Source organism: Cebidichthys violaceus, unplaced genomic scaffold (assembly GCF_023349555.1).
Source record: "Cebidichthys violaceus isolate CVI_PGR_0920_01 unplaced genomic scaffold, fCebVio1.0.p SCAF_172, whole genome shotgun sequence".
Lineage (NCBI taxonomy): Eukaryota > Metazoa > Chordata > Actinopteri > Perciformes > Stichaeidae > Cebidichthys > Cebidichthys violaceus.
This window is the reverse complement of record NW_027176343.1, coordinates 61,720-87,158: the sequence shown is the minus strand read 5'-3', so window position 1 is coordinate 87,158 and position 25,439 is coordinate 61,720. Positions and strand designations below refer to the sequence as shown.

General features: G+C 44.3%; 1 protein-coding gene across 1 annotated transcript in view; it reads left to right on the top strand.

Moving 5' to 3' along the window:
• caskin1 (CASK interacting protein 1) overlaps window positions 1–25,439 on the top strand; it is an 86,049-nt gene that overhangs the window by 49,822 nt on the left and 10,788 nt on the right. Inside the window, exons 3-16 of the mRNA XM_068712782.1 lie at window positions 3,182–3,279; window positions 3,564–3,709; window positions 5,913–6,008; window positions 6,196–6,326; window positions 7,704–7,812; window positions 8,868–8,976; window positions 9,725–9,819; window positions 10,887–11,004; window positions 14,483–14,728; window positions 18,566–18,670; window positions 19,687–19,802; window positions 21,551–21,632; window positions 22,151–22,263; window positions 24,355–24,465. Of these exons, the coding sequence (XP_068568883.1) occupies window positions 3,566–3,709; window positions 5,913–6,008; window positions 6,196–6,326; window positions 7,704–7,812; window positions 8,868–8,976; window positions 9,725–9,819; window positions 10,887–11,004; window positions 14,483–14,728; window positions 18,566–18,670; window positions 19,687–19,802; window positions 21,551–21,632; window positions 22,151–22,263; window positions 24,355–24,465 (1,575 nt within the window). The 5' untranslated portion in view covers window positions 3,182–3,279; window positions 3,564–3,565. The remainder of the gene's footprint in view (window positions 1–3,181; window positions 3,280–3,563; window positions 3,710–5,912; window positions 6,009–6,195; window positions 6,327–7,703; window positions 7,813–8,867; window positions 8,977–9,724; window positions 9,820–10,886; window positions 11,005–14,482; window positions 14,729–18,565; window positions 18,671–19,686; window positions 19,803–21,550; window positions 21,633–22,150; window positions 22,264–24,354; window positions 24,466–25,439) is intronic.

Below are 25,439 nucleotides of genomic sequence, written 5' to 3'. Positions count from 1 at the left end.
AGCTGCCACTAGAAACTGAAGAGCCAGAGTTGTGGATATTACTAAAAAATCATCATGTGTTGTAAATCTGGTTTTGTGGATCATGAAACATGCATCTGCTGTCCCTAGTGTTGAGACTAATTTCTCTAAGTAAGAAGACTGATGGATTTATGGAAAGTAAACGAGAGAAGAAGAGATGGAAGGAGGCCTAATGGACGGGTAAATTAAGAAGACAAAGCTGTGGGGGGGGGGGCCGAGAGAGTGAGATCTGGAGGAAGATGGATGGAGAGAGAAAGAGAGAGGCGGATGTGTGGAGGAGAAGAGGAGTGAAAGTGGGGGTTATGAATATTGCACGGCAGGTTTTTACTACTTGGCAAAAGCGAGGGCTTCCCTCCCCTATGCATGCACCCCCACTGACACTGTGCGAGGCCGTTTCACTCAGCCTACTGCTGCATTGTGTAACGCTATCCCTGTTTAACCCTGGGGGGGGGGGGGGGGGGGGCGAGGGGAAGGAGGCACGGCCGTCCCTGAGATGCAGAAGTGGGTGATGAGGCATGCGCAGTGGGAGAGCTCAACATACCAAGTTCTAGGACCGTCAGAAGGTCCGATGATGCTGACATCTTCACTCATTATATTCAAAGGTTTGATCACAGTCCTGTCCGTGGAAAAGTATGGATAATTAGGATTTTTCCAAGTATGTATTAGCTTATAGTAGTAGTAGTAGGCCTAGTAGTTGTCGTCATAGTGACTTTATAAAGAATAAAAGCGATGAAAAGCATAAAGGGAATAGAATAGGGAGAGGAGGTAGGAGAGGAAAACATACACGGTATATAAGAAGTGGACGTAGTCATCGTGACGTCACCCATTGCGGTTTTGAAGCCTCGAGTTCGTTGATTTGGCCGTCGCCATCTTGGATTATGGGAGCGCGATCTTGGCTCTTTTGTAACCAGTGAAGGTAAGTTCCCATATTTGGAGTGACGTCGTATACGGCTCTGGTAGCGACAGCGACCTTGATACCCTGCTTTATGGTCTGTTTGACTCTAAAAGGACCATAATGTACAAAACGAACATCATGCTGTATTGAAGAAGACTTGAAACGTTAAATGTTTACGTTTACTGACGTAATAAATCAAGTTAGAAGTAGAGTCATTTTCTCATAGACTTCAATCAGACGTCTTTTTGCAACCGGAGGAGTCGCCCCCTGCTGGTCAGTAGAGAGAACGCCAATTTTAAAGTACTTTCGCATCGGCTTCACTCTTTAGAACCGGAGGTTGCTGTCTGGAGGAAAATGAGACAACACTCCAAACTAAGAAAAGGAGCAGAGAAGAAGAAGGGCAGGCAGAGGAGAGGAGGAGAGGAGGAGAGGAGTTAAGGGGCGATGTGGTGATCTGTAGTGAATAAACTAGAGCAGGTCACTCTGGGAGTGCAGCACTCTTCAGTATGCTGCTCCACACTCAAACACACTCCAAGCAAGTATGACTCCTATATATTCAGCCCTGTCTTCCAACAACCGCCTTTCTCACAAAATAATCCACACACAGGGATTCAGTAGCTTCACAAGCTTTGACACTCGCTCTTGCCAATGGTGGTAAATGGTGAAGCTGGCCCATCTCCATGGTTACAGAACAGTCAGTGTCCAGTTCAGTGTCTAATCACAAAAGAGGGTGAATCAGAAACCAGTAACAATCTGCCCAAAAACATACATCCACCAGCTTGCTCCTCAGTTTTAGTCAGTGATATTTCCGGCTGAAATGACAGCTGCTGCTAGCATCAGCTCTAGCCAGTGTAGCAAGCTAATTAGCTTGTGTGGCAAAAGTAAACTTGGCCGGGGTTTGCGAGTTGATAGTTGGACATAGTTGCGAACCTTAGCCTACACTCTGATATAGAAACATCCAAGACCAAGCCAGTTAGCTTAGCTTAGCATAACGACAGGAAATGGGGCCGAACAGCTATCCTGGAGGTGTAGATAAATACTGAATTGGATACCGAAAGAGAAAATGAAGTAAATGTAGATGTGTGTGTCCACGGCCCCGTTTACAACGTCTCAGCGCATGCAATTCATGCAAGAATGAGATCGTAACACTATGTAGCCTACATGGTGCCTAACCTTCACCATTCAAGATCACTGCCTAACTTTAACCATCTTGCGAGAGATTAGCAAATGTCGGGGTAGAAACGCCCCCTTTCTCCATGGAGCTTTGTTTGTAATCAAACACACATGACAAAGTTTCTATCTCAGTAACAGCTTCCTCCGAAAAACGTCGGACTGGCTCAAATGGCTCTAACAGCCCAGATTATTGCACGTTTGACTTTTCATTCGCACTAAACTGCCACATTAGTTTCACGGGTCATCACTCCCAGGTCAGAACCCTCATAAAGCCGTCTGTGACCGAGTTCGACTGCAAATCAGCAAATCTCCAGAGAGCAGAAGAAAGAGACGGGAGGAAGGAGACACATGTCACTGTTGATATGAGTCAGATAAAAGGCGTGTGTTAGGGGGGCACAGGAAGGGATTCTGTGTGTGTGTGTGTGTGTGTGTGTGTGTGTGTGTGTGTGTGTGTGTGTGTGTGTGTGTGTGTGTGTGTTTATGGGCATTTGTTGCCTGTCAGTGTCCTCAGGTTATGTGATGCTTTCTGCTCCTCATACGCTTTCTCATGCTTAGCCATCAAGGCTGACATGTCAATCTTATCTACTCAACGTGCTGCCTCTGGCCTCACGCACACACACACACACACACACACACACACACACACACACACACACACACACACTTACATAATAAATACCCTTCCTCTTGTGTATTTTTTTTCACCTCCCACCATCCCATCTCTCCCTTAGGTCCTAATCCTCTGCTATTAAATGTATTTGTCATGCTAAGCTTTGCCATTATCACTGACCTGTGTGTGTGTGTGTGTGTGTGTGTGTGTGTGTGTGTGTGTGTGTGCGTGTGTGTGTGTGTGCGTGTGTGTGTGTGTGCGTGAGAGAGACAGAGAGTATCCAAATAGTGGTCCAAATACCATAACAACAGCAAAAACTACAGGCGTCTGTCGTTAAAAAAACATTAAAATAAAGGATGATGTTATGCGCTAGAAAATATGTGTAATTCCCAAATGTAACCATGATACGTGTGTGTGTGTGTGTGTGTGTGTGTGTGTGTGTGTGTGTGTGTGTGTGTGTGTGTGTGTGTGTGTGTGTACTATAGGTTTTCTCCGCTGCATCATGCGTCGCTCAATGGGAACCTGGAGCTCATCACTCTGCTGCTGGAGTCACAGGCAGCTGTCGACATCAGAGACCAGAAAGGTTAGGGGATAATGCATGCACACACACACACACACACACACACACACACACACACACACACACACACACAAACACAAACATGGATAAACATATACAAACAAAAAAAAGAGAAATCTGACCTTTGCTCATACATAAAATACAGTTTGTGTCACCCTCGTACACATAAACACTCACTGATGAATAATGTATCTCAGTGTGTGATCGACACGGCTTGTGTGTTCATACTGTGCATGTGTGTGTGTGTGTGTGTGTGTGTGTGTGTGTGTGTGTGTGTGCCTCTGCAGGTATGCGGCCGCTGCACTACGCAGCCTGGCAGGGGAAGGCGGAGCCTATGAAGATGCTGCTTAAGTCCGGCTCGTCCGTCAACGGCCAATCGGATGAGGGACAGATTCCCCTCCACCTGGCAGCGCAGCACGGCCACTACGACGTGGTGAGTGACGGCGATTCATCCGCTAACAGAGCTCCAAGTGGAGGACGGTCACGGCGGGGTCATGAGGCCGCCTTTGTCAGCTGATTTACCCGTCACATGTACCAGCCACGACGATATGCCATTTATTAGCAACAATATTGATTTTGACGCATTTTAATGTTTTTGTGCAGTAAAAGAGCATGTATTTGATCTTATAGAGCAAACATCAGAAAATGGCTCAATCTGGTGGAAAATAGTAAAAACTACAATTCAGAAGCCGGGGCTCTAGATTAAAAGCCCCTTTAAGAGGAGATTTTATGCTGTAATGGCCATAGGGTCAAAACCGGTGGTTTTAATGGGCTTCAATGGGGACATTTCTGTCCTTAAGTGTCTGTATTAAGGACAGAAATGTGTCTGTATTTTGGCTCCACAGTTTATTATAGACTTACTATAGGAGCTGAGGTTGAACCTCCAAAATAAATCAAATAATGTCCCTAGAGATCCATAAGGGTTATCAAAAAGTGCTGATATGTCAGTGTTTACTGCATGTTTCTGCTGACCCCAAGTGGCCAAATTATTGTACAGTTATTGCAGGTTTAACATCACCTGCTAATCAGACAGAATTTACTTTTTTTTCACTTCACTTCACCATTCCACCGTCACCATTTTTTCGTCGCTAGGTAGATAATAATAAGTAATAAGTAGTAATGTAGCCATAGCTTTACCTGCTGTGACGAGTCTGCCGTGAAAAGGGCTCGTTTAAGTTTGATTTAACATGTATCACTTATGTCTTGTTGTTATCCAGTGAGTTTTTCCCGAGACGATGTAAGACAGACGGGCAAAGAAACAAAACGAAACACAGGCGTTAAAGAAAATTCCACCTCGGAGGCTTTTCCAGCTAAGAAGAAGAAAAAAAAAACAATCTGTGTGAAGCACTGCAGTGCTGCTGCAGGGCTGCCAAAGCAACAACAATGAAATATAGCTGCACACTCCCTCCAGCAGCTAACGTACCCAGGAGCAGATCGACGCTCAGCATCCACAGGCTCAAAACACCGAAGAACCATCCCTTCTATTTGATTAAATAAGCATGATTTATACGGGGTAACAAACCGGCGCCGACGCTCTCATCCACAGCTGCTCCCAGTGTGCAAGGGCAAATTAATTAAAAATGACAGAAAAACTGAACCGGACCACCGATTACAACATGAATCATTTAACATCCGGCACAGAAACGATTTAACATTTGCTTTAACAGCAAGTATGGCGAGACAGTGTTTTTGTCTGACACGAGGGAATCTAATTTGAAGTGCTCTCCGGATTTGTTCCATTTTTAAGGTTTATTAGAAAGCACAATGAGCTAATTCCACTGGTGAGAATTTATCCCTCTAAGTCTTTTACCACTTTAAACCAAGCTTTTCCTTTCACTTGATGTCACAGTGCTCCTCTGAGGCCGTTGTACAGCGACAAGCCTCCGTGCCTACAGGGAGGGATTCTCTTTAACTCAACTAGGGGCAAAAACTGCAAAAAACTGTTTTGCATTAGATGTACCGTCAACTTATCTCTGTAAACAGCCGTGTGCTTATGCGTCCGTGAGTGAGTGTGCACCTCTGTGTCCGTCTGTCCCTGGGCGCAGAGTGGCGATGCACTCAGCTGCGTTATCACTAGTGGCCCTCGGCGAACAGGGGGTCAGTTAAGAGTAGTGAGTGAGGAGTCAGTGGCAGTAAAAAAACAATAAAATAGTGTTTTGGGAAAGTGTGAGTCACCCCACAACCAGGAGAGGTCCTTGAGCACGCAGCCGTAACTGGCCACCGAAAATATTACGCAGTTTGCTGCAGCGGAATACGAGAGTAGCCGTGGACAGACATGGAGGCGCACACTCACTCGAGGAATCACGCACGCGCTCAAGCGATCCCATAATCCCCCAGGTAACAGTCTAGATTGACAAATAGCACTACAGGTAAGGTTAACTGCCCCTTTAAGAAGCTAGCAGAACAGAGGCTTGCCGGGACTTTGTGTCCTCGTCGCTCTTCCAAGTCGTCGTCACTGATTGGTCAATTGCTGTTCAGGTTACGGTTGATTGGTGACTCTGAATATCTCGGAGGTGTTCGCGTGAATCGTTGTTTGTGTGATAAGCCTTCAATAACGGATTCATGGATTGTTTTAATATCTGTTTTTTTTTGTTTTTTCCCTCTCATGTGTGTGTGTGTGTGTTTCTCGTCTCCAGTCGGAGATGCTGCTGCAGCACCAGTCCAACCCGTGCATTGTGGACAACGCAGGGAAAACCCCTCTGGACCTGGCCTGCGAGTTCGGCAGAGTCGGGGTAAGAACCTCTAGTCGTTATTCAAAAGACAGCAGCACCTGAAGACAATCTACAGAAGTCATGACCAAAGTTTGTGTGTGTGTGTGTGTGTGTGTGTGTGTGTGTGTGTGTGTGTGTGTGTGTGTGTGTGTGTGTGTGTGTGTGTGTGCGCATGTGTGTGTGTATGTGTGTGTGTGTGTGTGTGTAGGTGGTCCAGTTGCTGCTGTCCAGCAACATGTGCGCTGCCTTGCTGGAGCCCAAGAAAGGAGACACCACCGACCCCAACGGGACGTCTCCGCTCCACCTGGCTGCCAAGAACGGACACATAGACATCATCAGGTACACACACACACACACACACACACAGCATTTTCTAATGTATCACTGGGTTTAAATGTCCTCCTGAGTTTGCTGAGAAAACAGATACATAACACAACAGGGGAACAATGCGATCCAATTAAGAGAAGGAACAATGTGTTGCCGTTCAGTGAGAGATGACGCATCGGTCACATGCTCTTAGATACATTTTCTGAGACTTTTCGCGCTGCAGATTTTGCAGATGGCGCTCCGTCGCGCCGGATGTCAAGTCGTGATAATCCCATCACGACGGGGTACGTCTTAATCTTTTGTTTACCTGTTTGCAAAAGAGCGTCAGCCGCGTTGCCGCGGCAACGTCAGCGGCCGGGCACGAAGCCTCCGGGATGAAGGAGAAGGAGGGAGACACTGAGAGATGAGAGAAGACCGCAACTGAGGGAAGATAAGATGGAGAGAGAGAGAGAGAGAGAGAGAGAGAGAGAGGAAGAGAGAGAGACAGAGGAAGAGAGAGAGAGAGAGACAGAGGAAGAGAGAGAGAGAGAGAGAGAGAGAGAGAGAGAGAGAGAGAGAGAATAAAGCCTGTCACAGCTGATGGAGCAGAGCGTGCCTCTCTAGAAGTGATGCTGATAAATGATGCTCATTAGGCATGGCCGGCAGTCTGCGGAAGACACAAACACAAACACACACACACACACACACACACACACAAACACACACACTGACTCCAAGTCAGTAGAAGTTAGAGGAGACGAATCTTTGGCGGCTTCTTTTTGACAGCTGCCTCATGTCATCTGATCTTTTCGACCTTGACTCTTTTTTTTCTGACCCTGTCGTTGAAGGTACGGGGCTGGGGATGCTCTAGACTTAATTTGGCACTGCACCATTGAACCGGCCGAGACTGGTCTGAGATACTTGTCTTTTTTGACAGGTTCGCCAATTTGTAAAGCTCTGTCAAAATGGCCACTGGGTTCTTGGTCCCCTCACTGATTCAGGGACCTTTTTTGCCGGGTCACTGAGTTTGATTTTAAGCTTGAATTACACAGACGTGGGCCATAGCTATGGTAGCGGACTAGCCTCGGGTCCTAGCTGGGTTAGCTTAGCTTCCATCTGGGCTCTCCTCCCTGGGGGCGGTTTGGTGGCGTTTGGTGCTGCAGGTCTGTCTGGTTGGTCGGTGATCGTCTCAAAGTCCGCTGCTCTCTATCCAATCACCGCGCTTCCTTTCCAGATGTTGATGAATGTGTTCTGTCATATGCCGTTAGGGATAAACACGAAAAAAGAAAAAGAAATTAGGAAAAAAAATATTTTCTTTATCTCCTACTCAACTCCACCTCCTCTCTCCTGACCTTCTCACCCTCCCACCTCTTCATCCTCTTTGTCCTTTCTCCTGCCCTCTGCTGTCAGACTGCTGATCCAGGCGGGCATCGACATCAACCGGCAGACCAAAGCGGGCACTGCCCTGCACGAAGCCGCCCTGTGTGGAAAGACAGAGGCAGTGAGACTCCTGCTGGAGGTAAGTGGAACTTTACTGAGAGCTTTTTATTTAGCACTGACTTGGGTTCACTTAAAGGACCATTAGGATCTGAGATGGGACACTTCAAGGCCAAACCCTCCCCCTGAATGTAAATGCTGTCTCCACTGCTGAAAAACATTACAGCTGTGACAGTAACTCATGTAAGGCGATATATAAAAAAAAGTGAAAGCTTTTCTCTTTCCACAAAATGACAATAAAACATTTCATTTTTTCTTTAATCAAGATAATAAGGCTGTGATGAAGCTACGGAAGACGTCAAAATAAAATAAATGAATACGTTCTGACTTATTTATATGACTACATTTATGCCTGTAATGTTATTGAAAGACTTCAAATATTTAAAATGATTTTATCAGTAAAGCTTCATAACACTTTAATTTTTTGTACTAATGCCTAGTCTTGAAACAAAATATGTATTTGTGTTTTATCTTTGTATTTACTTTTATTATATATATATATATATATATATATATATATTGAAATAAATAAATAATACAAATAAGATACAAAATGTAATATAATAAATATAATATAATATAAATGTAATATAAAAAAAAGATTTGACTCTGCTACTACTGTGTTGACCCTCCTACTGTGTTAACAGACTCGTCATTGTAACGGAAATATTCGTACATAGTATTCCTCGTAAAGTGTTAAATGTATTGAGTGTCTGAGTCCTATTATTATATTACTATTAGTGCTAAATTGCAATGCAAGAGAGCGAGAGAGGTGATGTACATTAGTAATGAATTGTGCCGGTGACCTGAAACTCTCCCGCGGTTAATGGAATCAAGAGAGCAGTATGCGTTCATGAAAGTGTCTTTGGTTACGAGTCATCTGTGTTCAGCTTTTGTCCGTGTGAAAATAAAGAAGTGGTCGTTGTTAGTTTTCTGCTGACGTCATGATGGTAAACCCTTCCATCCCCGCGGCGTTTGATTATATGAAACCCTCTTCTCTGTTTACTTTAGGTCCGCATGAAACAAACAAAATGAATTCAAAAGTCAACGTACCAATCCTTCTCTTCTCTTCAACAGAGTGGAATCAATGCCACAGTGAGAAACACCTACAGCCAGACGGCACTCGACATCGTCTACCAGTTCACTGCAACACAGGCCAGCAGAGAGATCAAACAACTGCTGAGGGGTAAGACGGGTGGGTGAATGGATGAATGGATGGATGGATGGGTGTATTAATGAATGGATGAATGGGTGTATTAATGAATGGATGAATGGGTGTATTACTTAATGGATGGATATATTAATGAATCGATGGATGGATGGATGAATGGATGAATTAATGGATGTATTAATGAATGGATGGATGGGTAGATGGATGGATGGATTAATGAATGGATGGATGGATTAATGGATGGATGGATGAATGAATGGATGGATTCATGAATGAATGGATGGATTCATGAATGAATGGAGGTATTAATGGATGGATGGATGGGTGGATGGATGAATGGATGGATGGATGGATGGATGGATGAATGGATGGGTGGATGGATGAATGGATGGATGGATGGATGGATGAATGGATGGGTGGATGGATGAATGGATGGATGGATGGATTAATGAATGAATGGAGGTATTAATGAATGGATGGATTTCCGAAGGTGTTAAACCTTTCCTTTAAATTGATGCTTCCCAAAACACAGACGTATTCATTTTGTATACAGTACGAAATGTGTTCCTAATGTTAGTGGGTAAGACACCTCGATGAGGTCTATATTGAAAAGTATCGTTTTGAAGTAAAATTGAATAAAATAAAATAAAATAAAAATAACACGTTGAAGAAAAACAACCAGTATGAGCCGAGGAGTCTCCGAGGAGTGATATGATACTGGGTACCTCTTCTGTAACCTACAGTCTGATTTGCTGTCTCACAGATGCGTCGGCGGCCCTTCAGGTTCGGGCTCTGAAGGATTACTGCAACAACTACGACCTGACCAGCCTCAACATCAAAGCAGGAGACGTCATTACGGTAACACACACACACATCACACACACACACACACACACACACACACACACACACACAATGTCTATTCTCAATGTCGACAACTAAAACAATGTTTTATGTGCATCAAAGCTGATAAGTGAGTCGAGCTCTGTTTGTGACTGCATGTCTTTTTATAATCTTTTTTTCTTGTTTAACCTCATCAGGCTTCTACATTTTACAGGTGAAAAAAAGTTCTGGTCGATGAATCATTTTTTGTTGATATAGTAGCCTTGTCATTTCGGCCACAAGAGGCTGAAGTGCTCTACCCCATGTTGTAAAAACATTCATGTTTTCGTCCAGGTGAGACTTAATATACAGTATGTACCTTGTGTTTATAGCGCATGGAGAATTTTAAACTGGGAGAAAAACAGGAGTGCGTTAAGTCCTATTTAGAACATGGGGCAGTGGTGCACTTCAGCCTCTTGTGGCTGAAATGAGTGTTACAACAACAAACACTGAGAATAATTATTAGTAAAAATCAGCTGTATTACAGACTTAGAAAATGGATCAACAGAATTGTTTTCCTCACTTGCCTCTCAGGGCTTCCGTTCTACAGTTTTCGCGTGTTTGGATAAATGAAAAGCTTGTTGGTTGTCTTAACTTTGCCCTGACAACCAAAATTGCAGTTAGTTTGAAAACGCTCGCACCGTGTTTGATGAGATCACTAATGAATATGCAAGAGCGACTGGTTTCAGCTTCCCTCATTTACTACGCATATGTTTGACAGAAAAATGTATTATAAATTGGAGTGTAAATTGCAGCACACCCACCGCTCATGAATATTTATGAGCATCTTATGCAGCCTTCGGGTACATCTTACTGTAATTAGGAAGCCAAGCAGTAACTATGCTTTCTCCCTCGAGGTCTGAATGAACAATTTGGCTTCCCTGCTGTCTGACACGAGGAATTTTAGACGGATCCGAAATGCAGTTTTGTGTTTGTGTTTGACGAGAAAAATAATGTTAAGCTAAAAGAAAAAGATGGTTCTATGTAACTTTTGCAATAGATGGAAACTTAATATTACAGTCGTAAACATGCCCACCTGACAGGTTCTGGAGCAGCACCCCGACGGTCGCTGGAAAGGCTGTATCCATGACAACCGAACAGGAAACGACCGAGTGGGCTACTTCCCTTCCACCATGGTGGAGGTCATCAGCAAGCGCACAGGTGTGTTTACTCATGTGTGTGTGTGTGTGGGGGTGTGTGTGTGTGTGTGTGTGTGTGTGTGTGTGTGTGTGTGTGTGTGTGTGTGTGTGTGTGTGTGTGAGTGTGTTGGAGTAAATTAAAACAAGGACCAAACTGACCGTCTGGATAAAGTGTCAACCAAGTGCCACGTTACACATATTTGGACTAAACACAGATGAAGAAGTTGGGCGAAAGATTTTTTAAAAAAAGAGGAAGAAATGTGAAGCTAAGTGAATGAATGATGTTTTAGAACCATAAACCCTCGAGGAAGGCACTTAACCGTACATCTCATTCATCTCAGCACAGCGGTGCCAAACACCCAGCTGTCATCCCTGCACTGCTGAAGATGTAACCCCAGATTAATGTGTGCAATCCATTTTTGGCTGGTTTTGAACCATGCTACAGCTCCAGTTGATTGAAGACACACAGTTGTGGGAGTTCAGCCTGACGTTGAAAGTACCTGTTCAGTAATGAGAATACGGACACCAAAATCCTCCACATGTCCCTGGCTGGTGTTGTGTTTCAGGTCTCTTTGCTTACACGTTTCCTGCTGCCTGATGGAGTTTTTGGGGAAATACGCTTCTTTGTTTTCTCGCCTAGAATTTTATGAAGAATTGATACCATTAACTATGAAGCTATACCGCAAGCAGCCAGTTAGCTTAGCTTAGCTTAGCATAACGACCAAACAACTGTTTGAAAACCTGTTAGCAGGTCAAGATTCATGGTGTGCAGATGAATATTAAACCATAATGTATCCAATTAAAATTGACTTTAAATCGAGTAAAAACATTCTTTCACACTCCTTTATAAGGTTAGCCTATAGTTTATACTCAATGTTCTGTATTTGCGTCGCTGTGACATTCTACAGTGGCAAACAGTGCTCCACTGGCTAGCTCGCGGCTCCACTGGCTAGCTCGCGGCCGCCGCTCTGCACTTCACTCGTACGGCGGTAACAGCTGCTGCCGCTGTCCCGTAGCGCCCACCCTCCAATTCCCCCTCAAGCTAACACTGTTAGCTTTGTCAGCACTGTTGCTGTCGTTAGCGCCGTTAGCTCCTAGCCACCAGCTCAGCCGCAGCCATGTTGAAAGCCATGTGGAGGCACTAGATATGCCTGTAGGGTTAATTAAGATCACCTCTAAAGTTTCCACTCATTTGCGTTGTTTGTGCTAAGCTAAGCTACCTGTCGGTGGCATTATATTAACCGTACGGATGTGAGAATGGTATTAATCTTCTCAGCTAACGTGCGGCTAGAAATCTCTTGTGCATAATTCACAAAATGTCAAAATATTCCTTGCATTGCCCGTCATGTGAACTTACAACGAGGTGTATGCTAAACAAGCTAAAGATCTGCCAGGGTTACAGGTGGGATTTTGCTGTCGTCTGTGTTTTCGTTACTCAACAGGTGTCCAATCTCCCCAAAAAGCTGTTTTAACCACCTTTCTCCATTTTAATATCACCGTGATGAGCTTTTTTTAGCCTCTCCGGTGAGATCCACAGAGCACATCCACACCCATCTCGTCATCCCAAACACTGCGCAGCCACAAAGAGGCTCAGATGTTTTTTTTAACTGTGTATCTGTGTCTGTCTGGAGGTCTGGTATCTCTGTTTGTCCATCCGTCTGTCTCTCTGTAGTTAGCCTATTAGTATGTCCTACTTGTCTCTGTCTGTGTGTCCGTCTCCCTGTTACTGTCTGCCTCATCCCCCACGAGATCACAAAGGTCTCTCTTTCATATCATCTCTCCTCTCTCATGTAGTCCATCGCTCTTTGATCACTCAGTCATTACTGTATCGTCCATTTACCACTATAGAACCCAGTCGAGGAAAATGCTGCTGTGGCTCCATCTGTCCTGAAATTCAGTGTATTATAGAGCAGCTGTGGTTACAGTACAAAACAGCTGGAGCACTCCCACTGTTTGCACAGTCATACTGACTAATCACTGTCACACACACACACACACACACAACCTCACTCTGGGATACGGCAGCTTTTTTAGCAAGAGGTTTCATCTCAACTGTTTTTCATCAATTTTTAATTATTCCTTTTTTCCTCATCAATTCTCCCCAGTCAGCCTCTTCACTTCTTCTTTTTCCTCAAAGGGATGTTACACTGGACTTTTTTTTCAACACTTACATCCACTAGATAGATATATGAACAATTCAATGAATTAAGGTGACTTTAAAGTTGCAGCGGCCATCACAATCACAGCCGGGAAGCTACCAGCTAGCTTTGGTTAAAGCACATAAGCTACAACAGCTACTTTGTAAAGTCAGGGACCAATCACAGGAATGGGGACGATGACCGTTGGAATTTAGCAGTTAGCTTGAGAGTTAGCTATCGAGGCTACGTCCCAATCGCAAAAGAATAGTTTGTATTGGAGAATTCAGGATACTGTCAAGCATTGTCTGATTCCCAAAGTTGTTAGGCTTTCCTTACATGAAACAAAAAATGTTTTGGAATGCACAAAACCTACAAAGGGCTACCAACCAGCTTACCAACGCGCTTTTTAGATCCTGTTGCAAGTGCAGAAAGTGTAACACACCTTCACTTCCCTTTTTCTCCCCGTTGTTATTGATAAATCCACGGCGCTGTCCGTGGTGCTGAAGTAGCAGACTCATTTGGAAATGCAACATCTCGTCAGTTTCATCTCGGCTATATATAATATTCTAAAAAATATATCTTGAATAGATAAACCAGACGTTTCATATATATTTTGTTTTATATATATATATATATATATATAACGCAACGGCTAGCTAGCTAGTTTGCTAAGTGCACTATTTCATGTTATGTGGCCAATTTAGCATCCAGTTGGTAAGAATTTAAGAAGCATTTCCATACGTCCCAATGCTAGCATGTTCACAGAGAGGACATGTTGATGTGAATCTGTAACATTTGTGCGCAGCGCCAGATCAAACAAGCTATTTTGGGCATTTATAGGATGAGTTACACAGCCAGCAGCGGCCTTAACTACTGGGAGAGGAAACTGGTGAGCTAGCAGACGCTGCTGGACGTACGGCGAGTGGAATCCTGTTACATGTTGGTATTATGCCAGTAGCTAATGACTTAAGACTGAACCACATTATGTTGAGAGTAAAAAGAGGCCGTTACTCATCAGTCCCTGGGACCATCTCCTCTGTTACCATCCATCACTTCCCCTTTCCACCTCTCCATACATTCCATTTTAATGGCGCCCACATCTGTTTGTTCACTCCTTCTCTTCGTCCTCCCGCCTTTAACATCAGCCGTTTGTTTAATTTTGTAACTTCCGCATTTGTTTTAAATTTTTCTTTTCTCCCCCCCCCCCTTCTTTCTCACGTGTAATTCTCTGTTCTCTGTTGTTTGTGTGTCACGTGGCGGTGGTTCACTGTTGGCTGGTTGTGTGTGTGTGTGTGTGTGTGTGTGTGTGTGTGTGTGTGTGTGTGTGTGTGTGTGTGTGACGTCACGGTGGGTGTTATCTAGGTTTGGCCAGCACAGTCATTTGCACCCAACAGTTTCAAAAGATACCGCTGGTTCCTCCGGCGACGGTTGCCCCTGCCAACGCGGTAGTCAACGGCAACGACACCACGTTCCATCAGATCCATATCCTGCCTCCACCGCCTCCTCCTCCACCACATTCCCATCAGCCACTGCTTCCACTTTTCACTTCCTTTGGCTATAGCAAGTCGCCCGTGACAACCCCACTGGGAGACACACCCACTGCCCCAGGTACACGGCCCCTTTTTCATTATTTGTATTATGATTATGATTATGATTATTATTATTATTAAAGCTTCAAGGGATGCTTTCCTCCGCCTCTGCTAAAAAAACACCATGTCTGATTGGTCATGTAAGATTCTTATCGATGTTTTCAATGTTTTTTTAAGAAGGCATCCATTGAAGTTTTCTGTTATGGATCATTATTTATGTAATTTTATGTGTTGCTCATACTATATAACTTTCCTTTTTCTGTTGTTACTGTTGTCATCTCCATTACTGAGAGCCAGAGTCAGCTTTTAGCCAGGAGTCAAATGTGTCTAAGCCACTTGCTATCGTATCGTAGAAATAAGAGCTTTACCCAGTGGACGTACGCTATGAGCGATGAAAAGAGCAATATTTCTCGCTCATGGTTTAGAATAAGTTGATTCAGCACAGCTATCTGATGGACTACTTCACTTGGAATCCTTAAGGGCTTCATAAAATCGTTTTTGATATTATTTATGGTCTGTGATTACCGCGCTACCTAGTAGATGTCTTCATTAGTGGCGGAGTCCGCCATCCCTACGCTGGATTGAGATTGCCTGCACACGCACGAGCAATTCACAGGAAACAATGCATCCATGGAATACAACATTACAGTTTGTAGTTTAACACAGTTTCAGGGCCTGTAAATGAACGATACCATCAGTCTCATGTTAACCGTTTCTCAAATGAGGCTCCCTAGGGCCACACAGTCAACCACAAAAACACACCTTGCCCTGTAATACGAGAAGTCTGAGTGTAAATGCTCGAGAAGAAGAATAGATATCAGGTGGGAGGAGAGCTCACCGCTGACCTCAGTTCAGTTTGTGCTCCACTTAAATGTCTTGCCTATTTATTTATTTTTAATTTATTTTGCAGTTCTATTTTTTTCCCCCCTTCCTTCCTCCTCGTTCTTCCCCTGTATATCATGACTGCCCCAGCCACTAAGACAACTTCACCACACACACACACACACATCCCACACAACCCTCTCCTGACCAGACAAGTGTGTTTTATTTATTTTTCTGTCCTGTCCTGTCCTGTCCTGTCCTGTCCTGCCTCGTCCCGCGTGTTATTGTCACGTCTGACCGTTTTAACACCACTTTTACCCACCTTGCACTTATACCCTCAATGTGTCCGCCTGAGAGAGTGTGTGTGTGTGTGTGTGTGTGTGTGTGTGTGTGTGTGTGTGTGTGTGTGTGAAGGCTTCGGACGAGGGAGCGAGTCTTCGAGCTGTTCTGAATGTGCTGAAGCAGTTCAGTTTAATCATTTGGAAACAATACCAATTCAAATTGTTGTTATGTCTTTGGGAAAGGAAGTGCTGTCGCTTTCATGACAGTTACGTTTGTCACAGAGGTTTAGTTGGAGACGTTGCTTCGAAGCAAAAAAGCTTTTTCAGACGTCAACGGGTGATATTTTCTGAGATATTGCAGCTGGAGTAAACCTAATTCATTCTCATACAGCCATTCATGGACTCTTGAACATAAGGTATTACAAATGAAATGCTGATATTACGCATTACATGCAAAGATTTAGCAAATTCTAACATGTGAAATGTCAAATGTTGCGTCAGAGAGACCCGAATGCATTGTTAGAAAATGTCACCTGGGATGTTCTGCACATAAGGTATTCACTGGCCCGATCCCCAATCTCCACACACAGTCCTTTGGGGTTTAAGGCTGTCCCACTTTCAAATCTTCGAGTGTTCGAGGACTCTCTCTCTCTCTCTCTCTCTCTCTCTCTCTCTCTCTCTCTCTCTCTCTCATAGACATTTTGAGCGTAAGTCCGCATTTCTGCAGACTTTGCCAAAGGTATTTACCCACAATTCATAGCGTTGTGACGTTAAACACGGGGTTGCCAGCGGAAGCCAGAGAAAAGGTAAACGAAGAGGCCTGGCATATTACATTCACACAGAAACGTTAAGGATTTCAGGTGGAACATAAAATAACATGAGAGCAGAGGAATGCAATCAGAGGCTATTTATTACACGCATCAAACATTTCCTTCTGTTATTGAAGCTGTTTTGACATAAACAAGTAAATAGATTGTTTGACAATTACCTCTCATCTCGTGAGGCAAGTCAGGGAATACAAAGTATAGAATTAATACTACAATTGTAAATGACATGTCGTTGTGACACTTGCATCCTCTCACACTCAACCTTTTACCAGGAGACGTCAGTTAAGTCCCCGCAGGTTCTGGGGTCCAAGGCCTTATGGGGGACATTGGGATCGGGCCACTGACTGTAAACGTCCTACCTGGTGAATAGGAGCCTTCACTGGACACCATTTTGATTCCTCCAGGACAATAAACCCCTTTAGGGCAATGTATTGTCATCAAGTCCAAGAAAATACAAAAATGGGAATGCAACATTGCAACATTGGTTGAAATCTCAGAAATGATTCCAGTCAAATCAAATTCTCTGAAAACAGACTTCAGTCCTTTGTTTGAGGTCACTTGGAGGGAGGCAAAATGGCCACAAGAAGGAGCTGCGACATGACGCGAGGGCAAATGGAACAATTCTTTTTCAATGTGTGTGTTTCTCCGGAGCACTGTCGGTCACACATATAAACCATTCATAAACCCGTACTGCGATGGTTATAATGGTTTATGACACTCTCCAAATGCACTACAGCAGCCCCATTCTGGCAAGGCTTACATATATAATCACACACATATGGCTGCATTATATATGTATATGTATGTGTATGTACATTATGGCATATATGTGTATATACACAGATATTCATGTTATGGATTTATTTATGTACGATGGGTATATAAATGTTTTCATATATCTATATATATATATGCTGTATTTTTTCTGTGTATGTGTGTGCGTGTGCGAGCGTGTTTGTGAGAATGTAAGTGTGGTGTGTAAGTGAAACTTATATATCCTTTTGAAAAAGAAATCTTCCCTTATCTGCCTTTACCCTACTCCCCTACTGGCCCCTCTATAAGTTTTGTCTTTTTCGCGGATTTAGGAATTTATTTATTTAATTTTTGTCTCAAAATATCAGTACATCAACTGTAATCTGTCTTTAGTGAAGTGAGATGGTTTGCTCAGTATACTGTATGTAGCATTGTCAGTTTCAGTGGAAGTGTCAATACTCAACATTTTGGATGATTTTAGCTCTTTTTACCACTATTATGTGACAAAAACCTAGATTAATTATAAACTAATCTAAATACTATCAATATTCTGTAAAATTGCGCAAATTTCCCTTACGCCAATGTTTCTGCTATAGTATCAAATTCAGGTTTAGCTATACGTAAACGCTAGTTTTGAGACGTTAAAGCTGCACTAATCAATATTTTTATCTGAACAATGGATCCACTGTGTAATGTTAGATGGGTCACTTGTAGTTGTTGAAAGCACCGAGCGGTATCAATAGGTCTTGTCATTCTACTCAGCTCCACGGAGCTTTTTAGCCCCTTTTAGCTAATTGTTTTGGTTTTTACGACCAAATGCCAACAGCAAAGAAACGCTCTGTGACTAGCTAGTGAACAAAGCGGAGCATTTAGCAGCTAAAGAGTTCAATATTTTTCTAATGAGGCGGTGGTGACCAAAACAGAGCTAAAAGGCAATTCAATATTTGACTTAAATTCACCACCTTGGCAGAAACGCAACTTCAAATTAATGCTAACACATTAGCCTTATCAAGTAATTTGTCAATGTCGTATTTTCAGTTACCCCAAAGTTGACAAAAACAAACATTAATTGTTCCTGCTTTAAATGCTAATATTGGATAGCAAAAGGACAGCAATGCTTCCAAGGCCAGTTTAGGGTCGGTTAGCGGCTAACAGTGGTGTTCTGTGTTGAAGGTTGCCGCGGCTCAGAGGCAAGTCCTCACAGCTCTCCCACCACATCCTGCGGGCCCCATGGAGGCTCCAACGAAGAGATCTGGGTACTGCGCAAGCCAGTGGCAGGTAACTAAGCCGCGCTGCGCTGAGCCCTCAACCCCCGACTCCCTTTAAACTCTGGCCGGGGGTCAAACAGTATCTGACATCCGTTCAAAAAAATTAAATAAAAATAAAAAAGAAGGCTTTCTGCTCGGCACTGCCTTGCTGGTGTCTATGGTGCAAATGTCCCCAAGAACAGAACCAGAAGTATCCATCTATTTCTTAAAAAAGGTTGTTTGAAGGCTTTCAGATACTCTTTGACCTGCTCCTGACAGTCCCCCATGTCCTGCTTAACCCTCCATCTATAGCTCAGCTCAACTCAGTGGCCTTATGTGTAGGACTGCAGCCATCTGCATCGGTCTACAGTCTGTGTGTCTTTCCAACTGGATGTATGGAGACATTTTCGTGTGAGAGAGAGAAGAAGAAAAAAATTAGGAAACAGAGAGAGAAGAAGAAGTGAGAGAAAAGGTGTGTGTGTGTGTGTGTGTGTGTGTGTGTGTGTGTGTGTGTGTGTGTGTGTGTGTGTGTGTGAGTGTGTGTGTGTGTGAAAGCGAAAGATGTGTCTTGTTTACTCCACTTCTGTGTTTGTCGCTCAATCGTCCGTCACACTGTCCGTCCGTCCGTCCGTCCGTCCGTCCGTCCGTCCGTCCTATCCATCCAACCACATGCTGCCCAGTGCATTTCAATGGAGAGTCACACCTGTTACCACGTTGCTTTGGATATCAGCTAAACCACTCAATGTGTGTGTGTGTGTGTGTGTGTGTGTGTGCGTGCGTGTTTGTGTGTGTGCGTGTTTGTGTGTGTGTGTGTGTGTGTGTGTGTGTGTGTGTGTGTTGGCGACTGTGTGCATCCATCTGTTTGTTGCATGCGTGCGTCTGTATGCACAAAATCTATACATATCGTTTGGGCGATTGCATGCGTGTGTGAATGCACGTGTGTGTGTGTGTGTGTGTGTGTTTTCGTGTGTGCGTGGTGTGTGTGTGTGTGTGTGTGTGTGTGTGTGTGTGTGTGTGTGTGTGTGTGCGTGCGTGTGTGTGTTGCAGGTGGAGATCGCAGCAGTTTGGGTAGTTCTGGCAGTGTGACCAGTGTGAGGTCGTCGGGCAGCGGTCAGAGTGCCGGCAGTGGGCACATCCTCCATGCACAGGCTGAGGGGGTTAAGGTACGGAATACACACACACACACACACACACACACACACACACACACACAATGTAGTAATATACATAACTTTGTGTGTGTGCACTGCTTTGTTTTGTAAGTGCATTTATGTAATATTCCACGAGGTGGACACGACAATATCGGCAGTGACAAAATGACAAAGAGGCTGCTGGGAAATTCAGAATTTAGACGTTTTTATAACCTGCAAAAAAAAGATGTCATGGTTTATTTTATAACTCCTTCATTTCCAAATACTTTCCAAGGAACTTTCCTGGAAAAAAGGACATTTTTTTTGTTCAACTTGTCTACATTGTTGTTTTTCTTCCTTCTTTTCCCCGTTACAGGGGTTTTCTTTTGGGGGAGTTGTTCTTTTTCCGACGCAACGGGGTCCAAGGACAGAGGATGTTTTATGCTGAACAGATCGTAAAGCCCTCTGAGGCAAATCAGTCATTTTTGGCTATACAAATATATTGAATTGAATTATTAATTAAAGTGAATTACTAGTGTAACAGAGAGAGTCAGTCGTTCACCCGCCACTAGCAAACCGACTCATGAACGACTCTTTCGGCTTACCCACAACTCCCGTCCTCTCCCGATTTTAGTCCAAATGGGCTGTCGTTTTTCCCGACTCAGCGGTTGTGCTTTGTGCTCCTGAGTCACTGTGGCGCTGAACGAGAGCCTTTCCGGATTGAATCCTTTGGGATTCACTTCCTTCGCTTGTGAATCGAGTCAAGTCGTTCCTCTTTAAAGAGTCGTTCGAAAAGAACGATTCGTGGCTACATTAAAGCTTTAACACCCTCACAGGTACACTGACATACGTATTTAGAGGCATTGTTCTGCATGTGTTCTTAGCCTGAAGCTGTCTCTCAAGTCGCTTATTTACTCTTAAAAGCAGCCAGCTGCACATGTCACACATTTACAGCGAGCGTCCTGTTAAAGAAACTGCAAGTGAGACACTTTTAAGCCGCCCAAAACATCCACACACAGCAAAATTAGACCCGATTGCGACCCAGACTGACGGGTAGCATCTGTCTTCTCCGCGTCTCACTGCACTCCTCCTCCTCATCAGCACCAGTCAGGTTTTTATCGCAGTGCTCGCAGTGGAAGCCTCAGAACCGAGGTTTAAATGTGATTAATGTAGCGGTAGACGGCAAACGTCACGTCTTTTATTTCCAGACAGACTTTCCTGCAAAGATCGATCTCATGTGAGAAGATGAGGTTTTAGAATTGGCTTCTTTTTTTGTTTCGTAATGAGAATGCAAAGAAGAACCCAATCAAGGAACTTGTTTTTCCTGCTCAGGGTACATTCATGTGTAAAGGCGTTACTGTAATTCATTATAGCTCATTGTTTTGGTTACAACCCAAAACTTTAATGCTTTGATTCGCTCTTGACGCTCCCACCTCCCTCCCAAAAGTGCCTGAAACTTGCATTCTTTAAAATGGCCATCAGGGGGCGACTCCTCTGGTTGTATAGAAGTCTAGTCTAAAATGACTCTACTTCTCTCTTGATTTATTCCCTCAGTAAACATTGTAAACATGAGTTTATGGTCTCAATCTCTAGTTTACAGTCTTCTTCAATACAGCATGATGTTCATTTAGTACATTATGCTCCATTTAGAGTCAAACAGACCATAAAGCATGTGATGCTTTAGGGCGGGGCTACCTTGTGATTGACAGGTTGACAGAATCAATCATCAGTTGCCGGACGGCTGTTCACGTGGACGCGTTTGTGTTCTTGTGCACTTGCAGCTTCTGGCCACAGTCTTGTCTCAGTCCGCCAAAGCCAAGGAGCATCTGCTGGAGCAGTCCAAGTCTGTGGACCAGCCACCAGGTAGGACAGGGGTCGGCTCGGGGGGGGGGGGGGGGGGGGGGGGGTATCCTTCTTCAACCCAGTTACTGTGTCACTGTAATTAGTTTACTTACAGTCTGTATGACCTTAATTCACAGTAACCAACCTTGGTGAGAATGTGTGGATGTTTTAAGAAAAAGAAAATAAATATTAAAACCAGGGAGGAAGTCATAAACCACTGATCTTTTGAAAAAATGTCTTAATATCACTTCTACACACACACACACACACACACACACACACACAGATCTTGGCTGGTTAAACAGACAGATGGCCAAGGCAGGGGATGTAGGAGGAAGTGTAGCATGGTGCGATTGGTTAAGAAGGTTTGTTATATCGTGGAGAGCGAGGATGTGATTGGCTCCCTTTCAAAGCACTGAGGGAGATTGAGCAGAAAGTGATCGGTGGAGGCTGGCGGAGTCAACTCATCTGTTGATCGGCCAGGGAAGTTCACAGCGACAGGGCTTTTCTTGTTAACTGGCCAATGGTGTTTCTCCCAGCAGGCTCCGCCAGCTCCTCTCGGACATCGAGCCAATCGGGCTGTCCGCTCCACGAGGCGCCGCCTTACGACGCCGTGGCGACCAGGAAGGGGGAGGGGCAAGGCGAGGGGAAGGTAGGACAGTCCCGGAGTCTCCGCAGACTCAGTCCTCTCTCCCACTTTCATTCAAAACGCAAGCGAGTCGCATACAGACACCATCAACATCCAACGTGATGAGAATGTAGCTCCTCAGTCACCTCAACCACAACCCTCTCTCTCTCCTCCACACACACACACACACACACACACACACATACACACACACACATACACACAGACTATATATATTTACACACACCAAGATGTCTCAACGGTTTCTCTCGCAACTGGCCTCGTCCGTGCTGCGAGTGTTCGGATGCAGCCATGACACGGTGAGTGTGTGAGTGGAAGATCTCCGGTTTGATCTTGTTTGGGTCCTGGAATGAGGAATCTTGTGTGCGTGTGCGTGTGTGTGTGTGTGTGTGTGTGTGTGTGTGTGTGTGTGTGTGTGTGTGTGTGTGTGTGAGAGAGAATCCTGTCCTTCTCTTGTTTATCTGCTACCTGCTATCCATCGTTATTCACTCCTTTCAGTTGCAGCTTCTGCCTCTTCCATTGCGGCATTTTTCTTCTTCTGTTGCAGAGACAAATGTCTCTCAATTGATGCTCGGTAGCTGCGCCTCAGGCAAGATATCGGTGTGTGTGTGTGTGTGTGTGTGTGTGTGTGCTGGCAGGTGCCCAGCAGCGTGCACGCCGTGGGTGGACTAGCTCAGCACAAGAAGTGTGAAATCTGAGCTTACACCATGTACAGTAAATTGTTATTTACTGTAGAGTGTGTGTGTGTGTGTGTGCTTGTGTGTGTTTCTATATGTGTGTGTTTCTAGTATATGTGTGTGTGGGCCCACATTTAAGTTCATGTCTTCATTTTCTAATAATTCAAAGCGTGATAAACCGCCTATGAGCATATTTAAATAGCAGGTGGTCTTGGTGGTTGTGTGTGTGCATCACTCGCCTACAGTGTGTGTGTGTGTGTCAGTCTGAGTGCTGCCATGTAAGCCATGTTCTGGTGGCCATCTGTTAGCTAGAGTCCTGATTCCTCAGCACCCGTAACGTTTCCCATGTGAAGACGATGAACGGTGGTTTCAGCGAGAAAAAACAATTAGCTGTGAGGGAACAGTGTGGAGGAGGAAGAGGAGGGTCGTGGGGAAATATGAGGAAGAGGAGAAGAGGAGATGGAGAAAGACAGAAGGGGTGTCGGACTTTAAAGGAGGACCAGGGTGCGTAGGAAGAAGTCGTGCTGTGGTTTTAACAGCTCCACCCGGTCCTGTAGCCCCGCCCCCTGCTGTCGCCCATCAGCTGTAAGAGCAGGACATTGCAGCAAATCAGCAACTTAAAGAAGCAACCAGCTCCAGGTGCCTAGATTCTAACATTGCCATTAAACAACAACCAAGCTTTGAAAATATAGCGGCTATATAAATAAAGCAGAATCACCCAGAGTAATTAGGTAAGCATCATTAGCAATATAGCTTATTATTTAGGGAATAATAAATATAAATTCTTTGTATTTATATGCCCATATTTCCTTAATGTTTTTATTTATTTCAGCTACATTTAACCATCAACACCTGAGCTTTTGTTGTTCAACTTTGTCTCAGCTGGTTCAACTTTTTGGCCCAAAATCTAATGAACTGGAAAGTGTGAGAATATTTGAGGAGAGAGAGTTCTCGTGGGGACGTGTGTGATGAACAATGAGTGTGTGTGCGTAAGTCATCTTTTTTTTTTCCGACTTGTTGCCACGCTAATGCAATACAACGTTTGCGGCGTTTTCCAGCTTTAAAGTGTCAAATGCAGATTACCCTACTGTAGCTCTTCCTGTAGAGGAACTAAAGGCCGGGCCTTCCTCCCTCCTAACTTTAGCCTAGTTTTCTCTACAGGGCCAAGTAGGGCTAACCAGGGCTAAAGGTCAGCTGGGTTATAAGGCCATTAAATCATCATAATCATCCATAAATGTATAAGAATTTGTCTTTTTGGCAATAGTGAAGATGTACTGACAGACACGCTGGACGGTTCCTTACTACAGTATCTGTTGTGGCCCCTTGTTTGGCCCTGCTTGGCTCCCTGCTGAGAGAAAAGTGGCCGTTGAAGAAGCAGACGTGGAGCCAGTGACAGACCCTGTCTTCTCTCCCGTAGAGCTCAGAGGCCGTTGTCCAATGGCTGAGCGACTTTCAGCTGCAGGTCTACGCTCCAAACTTCCTGGGCGCTGGGTATGACTTGCCCACCATTAGCCGAATGACCCCGGAGGTAAGGCACCCGAACCCCCCTGATCCCCCCCCACCCCCCCACCCACCCACCAACCCCCCCCGAAACCCCAGAGAGGTTCACAGGCACCTCCAAGGACCACAGTGGAAACGAGTCTGCACGACTTTGATTTGTGCTGTCCTTGATGTTTTCCAGATGCATGTACGCCTTTTCCCTTTAAGGATCCACTATTAGACCACTCAGCTGTACTTTCCCTGCCTCCTATGACTATATTCAACACGTGAATGAAGTATATTCAAACTCTGTATTTCTGTCTGGTAAATTTGAAGTTACCACCAGCAGCCTGTTAGCTTAGCTTAGCACAAAGACTAGCTGGTTCCCCCCCAGTTTGCAGCCTTTGTGGTAAGCTACGCTACTGGCTGCTGGCGCTAGCTTAATATTTAAAATGAACACCACTTCGCCGAAATCTCATGTACTACAATGAGAAAAAAAAACACACTACTTTATGCACACAGAAAACTGCTAAAACGCTCTCTGGCTGACCAGGACCTCATGCTACACTGTCCGAGTTTTCCCAGAATTCACTTATGAAAGGCAGATATGATGTCATCAGGGTCGTCTCGAGTTTAGGATTTCTAACAGCAAGCCTGTGCTACGAACTGGGGGTTTGTGGACCTTTACAAGACGAGGAGGGCCTAATTAAAAAAAATGCTTTTGTGCTGCATTATGGGAAATGTAGGATCCATTGTTTTTATAGCTTGACCCATACTAGGGACTAAAAGTCAGGCTACCTCGGCCTCAAATCACTGGAGTACCCCTTTAAACGACACATAAAGAAGTATGATATTTATATAATATAAATATTATGTTCACATTGTTATATTGCATCAACCTGGTGATACTTTTACTGAACTGCATCATATGTTCACCAGGCACGTTCCTTATGAATACATCGTGTACCAGTCAGAATCACAAACTGATGAAATTGAATAAAAAGAATCAATAATTGAAAATGA